Here is a 5,549-nt window from a genome sequence, read left to right on the forward strand (position 1 = left end):
AGACGCTTTTATCAATTTTTTATTTTTACCCTTTTGAAATAAAGAACATTTAGAGAAAGTTGTTTAATGGCATTGCTTTAGCTATATTTTTATAATGCACATGTTTAACTTTGAGTGCATACTAATTAAAGAAAACAAATTAATTAAGAAATGCAATCAAATAAAATATGTATTGTGTTTTGCGCACAAGCTGACGTTTACGTCTGTACGTATGACATCACTGATGACGCGTGTAACCGTTCGGCGCTAATTTTTAAATGGTTGTCTGAACAGACGGAATAGAGAAAGTTTGGATCAGTTGTACTGCTTAAAAATCATCAGATAATCGCAGGTAACTTGAACTCTTGTTGTTTGTACTTTATCTGAGGTACGTTTGCAAAGCCACCGTTTATACTTTTAATCTCGTTCGTTTTCAGAAGCGTGCTTAGCGCTAGCTAACAAGGGTTCAAAAAAACGCTTTATTGAATCCTGAAACTGAAGCGTTTGCATGTATGAATTCGATTTAGGTTTGACTTCATATAACGTTTATATTGTGGATATGTTTGTTATCTATTCGTTTTTATCTGAAGCATCTAAATAAACGTTAATTGAAGTTGTTTAACTTACATAGCGAAGTCTCCGGAGTTTACCAGCTAACTGTAAGTTACTGTTTAGCAGACTGTACGTTACTTGGTGAAAACGCTACATGGTGGTGTATGGATATATAACAAGCTAATATTGTTCCATAGTTTCGTTATGAGCGCATTCAATACCCCGACATCCCGGCCACGACAGTGGTCCTCGCCGGCATTAGGACACAAAGCCGCGCTGTCGGCCACCAGCACACCTCTGCTGGACAATATCCAGGGAAACGATGATGAACAGGAGAAACGTCAAAGACGCAGATCCAGGGTCATCGACCTTCACGGAGTGACCGACTCCTCCATTAACGAGGCCGGTAGCCACAGGTAGGTTAAAGCCCCGGTGTTCAGCTGCAAAAGGAAAATAAGCCAGCACAGAGTACAAACTTGTGTTTTTTTCTTTACCATAGTACTGCAGGCACACCTGCTGTTGTCCCTAAGCTGTCATCTGCACAGATATCTGAGCATTATTCTACCTGCATCAAGCTTTCCACTGAAAATGTGAGTTGATATTTATGTATTTCGTACTTTACTGTTTTCCTGCTCTGTGTGCATCTGAAATGCAACCGTACTATTACTTGTTGCCTTCTTTTTTACAGAAAATCACCACAAAGAATGCATTTGGCCTACACCTCATTGATTACATGGCAGACATTCTCAAGCAGAAAGACTCCGAGCTCAACTTCAAGGTAGAAACTCGCTGAATTTGTATTGAGCACCAGTTTACATGCATTATCGGAAACAATATCGCAACTGTGTTGGTGGGTTGATCTAGGTGGCAGCGGGGACCCTGGATGCCAGCACAAAAATCTATGCGGTGAGGGTGGATGCAGTTCACGCTGATGCTTACAGAGTCCTAGGAGGCTTGGGATCTGAGACCAAACCAAAAGAGAGTGAGTTTTTGTTTAAAGGAACACTCCACTTTTTTTGAAAATGTGCTCATTTTCCAACTCCCCCAGAGTTAAACAGTTGAGTTTTACCGTTTTCGAATCCATTCAGCCGATCTCCGGGTCTGGCGGTAGCACTTTTAGCTGCAGCTTAGCATAGATCATTGAATCTGATTAGACCGTTAGCATCTCGCTCAAAAATGACCAAAGACTTTCGATATTTTTGCCATTTAAAACTTGACTTTTCTGTAGTTACATTGTGTACTAAGACCAACGGAAAATGAAAAGTTGTGATTTTCTAGGCCGATATGGCTAGGAACTATACTCTACCTATTTTCAAAAAAATTGGAGTGTTCCTTTAAGTCATGGGTCTGCTTGAATATTACGAGAATATAGATAAGATGATAAGATTAATTTTGCTGAATGTTGACTGAATGTTGGATTGGTCGGAGAGGGTTAGGTGGTTGTTGTCTTCCTGGTGGATGAACGGTGTCATACTGCATCCTAGGACCATGCACAGTATTAATAAATTCTCATCTCATTCCAGGTCAAGATGGTGAGGAGGAGGCTGAGGTAGCCGAGGGCGGTCAGGGAGAGCAAGTGGCTGCTAAACAGACTAAGAAAAGACCTCAGAAGAAGACAGTGGAGCAGAACCTCAGTAACATCAATCTCCCGGAGTCAGAGATTAAGTGTGAGGTGAATAATATGACTAAAGTCAAGACAAGTCAAATTTATTTGTATGGCATTTCTCACAATACACATTGTTTCAAAGTAGCTTTATAGAAAATCATACCATTAAAGGGACAGTTCACCCAAAAATTTTAATTTTATTTATTACAATTCATTAATTACTCACCCACATGTTGTTCTAAACCCGTAAGACATTCGTTCATCTTCCGAACACAAATTGAGATATTGACGAAATCCGAGAGCTCTCAGACCTAGCATAGACGGCAATACAACTGAAATGTTCCCAGAACATTGAGTGAAGATCCCAAGCATTTTTGACGGTGACATCTAGGAAGACCTTAAACATTCTTTTGCACAGGTGGACCCCATGTTCCAGCGCATGGCTGCTTCCTTTGATGAGAACAGTACAGCAGGAGTGTTCCTCTCTGTGCTGTTCAGTGAAGACAGTCGCTGTGAGCTGCGTTTCCCTTCACATATGACCTTGCTAAAATCACAGCTGCCTCCTGTGCAGGTGCCCCATCAGCATGTTCCTGCCTCACAGTTTATAGGTAAACTGGCTTTGCATATCACACACTGTTCAAAGTCATGGGACAGTTTACTCTTGGGTTTACGAAGTAATATTCTGTATTTATAGCCTAAATGTTTCTGCATGTGTTGTGCGGTATGACCACACTGAGATGTTTGACAGCACGAGCCTTTTAATTCCTTTTAATTCTTCCAGGTCATTTAAAGACACTAGAGGACAGACCAATTTGTCCATCCTTAGAAGATTTCTCCTTTACTAGATGGACTCCTGAACACGTGAGACAGTTTTGAATATTTTTTTTCTTGGATACTTTTTCTTTTCCAGAATTCTTTGATGAAATTCAAAAGAATAGCATTTTGATTTTTAATCTTTTGTAACACTATGAATGTCTTTACTGTCACTTTTGATCAATTTAATGCATCTTGCTGGAAAAAGTATTACTTTTTTTTTTTAATGTACAGTGTGATATTAAGTTGTTTAAGCTGATGTGATTGTCTCATTCATATTGTCAATCTAGACCACAAACCTCAACCAGCTTCTTGAGAATATGAAGCAGGGTGAGCACGCATTCGATGTCAATGCAGACATTGAGCCAGATGAGGATGTGGGTCCAGATTTTGGGGATAATTTTGATGTAGATGTGGACGAGGGCAGACAGGGAGAGTGTGAGGAGTTTAAGGAACACCGAGAGGCTTGTTCAAGGAGTCCTCAGAAAGGACGGTTAGTGCTTACAAAATGTATTGCACCAAATGTTTGCTAATTGTTGCATTGCAAACAGACTTTACACTATTCACAATGAGTGAATAGTTACAGTTTGATATTGTGCATTTTCACTTATTTAGACATCAAACCTAAGCTCAACCTTGCCTTAGCTGCTACATTTCATGTTGTATTTTATGTCTCTGACTTTTCAGATTAACCCATTTCATTTGCTTCAAAATTTCTTCTGTGCTGTTTTGTTATGCCTATTCACTGTGAGGTGTATTTGTGTTATTAACAGAGGCGTTATTCCTATTGGCAAGGTGGATATTGCCACCATGTGTCTGCAGTTGTCTGATCAGCCCAGAGAGTACTCGTACTTCAGTCCCAGGACCATGGCCACCTGGGTCGGACCTGGCTACTGGCTCTTCAAACCTGGACATAAGCGTAAGTCATAGATAGAGGTCGACCGATATGGGTTTTTCACTGGCCGATGCCGATATTTAGAAATCAGGGCAGCCGATGGCCGATATATGATGCCTATTTTTTTGCCGACATGTTTGGCCGATTTTCTTTTTTTTTTTTTCATTCATCTCATAAAACTGAGTTTGAGCAAATGATTATTGCAGGGTACAAGATAGTAATAGTAGTAGTGCCCAATTTAGAGTAATAATACATGGCTCAAAACTTAAGCACCTTCTCAAAACAGTTCTGAAGCATGCTTTTTGTTTGTTTACTGACAGACACCAGTGTTTCCCACAGACTGCAAATTAATTCTCTGCCAGCAGGAGGCGCTGTTGGAGCGGAGATATAGCGGTTTCCCCGGTAACGGCTGTAATCAAATAAGTGCTGCTCACAAACGCTACTTTATCAGGCATTACAGGAAAGACGAAATGAAAATGACATTCTGGTGCAGTCTCGGTTCTTTTCAAAGATACATTCATATAAAAACACCCGCGCTGCATTTTAATTTTGAAAAGTGAAGCGCTCCTTTTATTTAACGAAGTATAAGCCTTTTGGGAAATCTATTTGTGGCGGTCAGTTTTGATATAGTGACGAGCCGTCACAAATAACTAAATGTATAGGAAACACTGGACACTGCTATAAGTTAAATAGCCATAGTGATAACAAGAAAAAAAGATTTCACACATATTACACAGCCTGCTGCTCATTACTGCTTAAGAGTGCGCTGGCCACGAGCGATGACATTGTGGATGCTATTGTCGGACCCACATACACATTTCATGAGGAAAGTTAACGTGCACGTTATAATCAGCCCAGAAGTTTCGTCTGAATTGAACACGTTTCTCCTTTCACATGCAAATGACTTGTTGCACTTATGAATATGATAACTTTCCGGCATCAATTCTTGTAGGGTAAAACGTAATTCCGCTTTTGAAACAGGCTGTTTTGCCCTGCCATTAGCTGAAGCTGTGTGTGAACTAGTGTTGTTTTTGGCGGCCTGTTTTAATTTTAGTTTTAGTCTAGCCTTTGTGTGAAGCTGTCATTTTAGTTTTTATTAGTTTTAGTCACGTTCATACTCTTTTTAGTCTAGTCAAGTTTTAGTCAACTAAAAGTCTGAGCATTTTAGTCTTATTTTAGTCAGAATTATCCATGACTATTTTCCTCTAGTTTTAGTCGACGAAAATTGTGTTTTAGTCTCTTTTTAGAAATGCAATTCTATTTAACCCAGTCAATATAGTATAAGTACCTAGTAGTATAGACGAAACCAAAATTTTCTTTTAGCCAACCCCATTTCAAACAAGGTTATCTTATATTATTGTTACCTTATAGACTCAAGAATACATCCATTCCAGACACGGAAGACGCTCTGATTTGAATTTACAACATTTATTTTACCAACCAAACATGTTAGAAGTACACACACATAAATTTAAATAAAGACGAACCCCGGCTGGCCGGCCATCGGTCCCTTTCTCTGTGTCAGACTTAACTTTGTTTGGTTTTCGTCTTCTAAATCAGTGTTTCCCAACCTTTTTTTAGTCGCGGCACCCATTTGAATTTTTTGAATTTCTGTGATAATTTAAAAAGTATAGATATTCGGTACAACAGGGAAGAACTGCAGAATATAATGAATATAATGTATTTTTAATATTATAAAAAAAA

The 5,549-nt window shown here is 39.2% G+C and overlaps 1 protein-coding gene across 3 annotated transcripts in view; it reads left to right on the top strand.

The window, feature by feature from the left end:
- Nucleotides 1–207: 207 nt before the first annotated feature.
- The window catches only part of ncaph (non-SMC condensin I complex, subunit H), a 12,405-nt gene continuing 7,063 nt past the window's right edge, over nt 208–5,549 (top strand). For 2 of the 3 annotated variants that reach the window (XM_016467038.1, XM_016467041.1), the window contains exons 1-10: nt 208–331; nt 729–947; nt 1,031–1,121; nt 1,220–1,309; nt 1,396–1,513; nt 2,055–2,203; nt 2,556–2,745; nt 2,919–2,998; nt 3,241–3,443; nt 3,724–3,869. In XM_016467038.1, coding sequence (XP_016322524.1) covers nt 736–947; nt 1,031–1,121; nt 1,220–1,309; nt 1,396–1,513; nt 2,055–2,203; nt 2,556–2,745; nt 2,919–2,998; nt 3,241–3,443; nt 3,724–3,869 — 1,279 coding nt within the window. In that variant the 5' untranslated portion in view covers nt 208–331; nt 729–735. Of the gene's footprint in view, nt 332–617; nt 639–728; nt 948–1,030; nt 1,122–1,219; nt 1,310–1,395; nt 1,514–2,054; nt 2,204–2,555; nt 2,746–2,918; nt 2,999–3,240; nt 3,444–3,723; nt 3,870–5,549 lie in introns of those variants that run through there. The other variant, XM_016467039.1, reaches the window with a different exon arrangement.

This window comes from Sinocyclocheilus anshuiensis, unplaced genomic scaffold (genome assembly GCF_001515605.1).
Source record: "Sinocyclocheilus anshuiensis isolate Anshui unplaced genomic scaffold, SAMN03320099.WGS_v1.1 scaffold508, whole genome shotgun sequence".
In the NCBI taxonomy this organism is placed as follows: Eukaryota; Metazoa; Chordata; class Actinopteri; order Cypriniformes; family Cyprinidae; genus Sinocyclocheilus; species Sinocyclocheilus anshuiensis.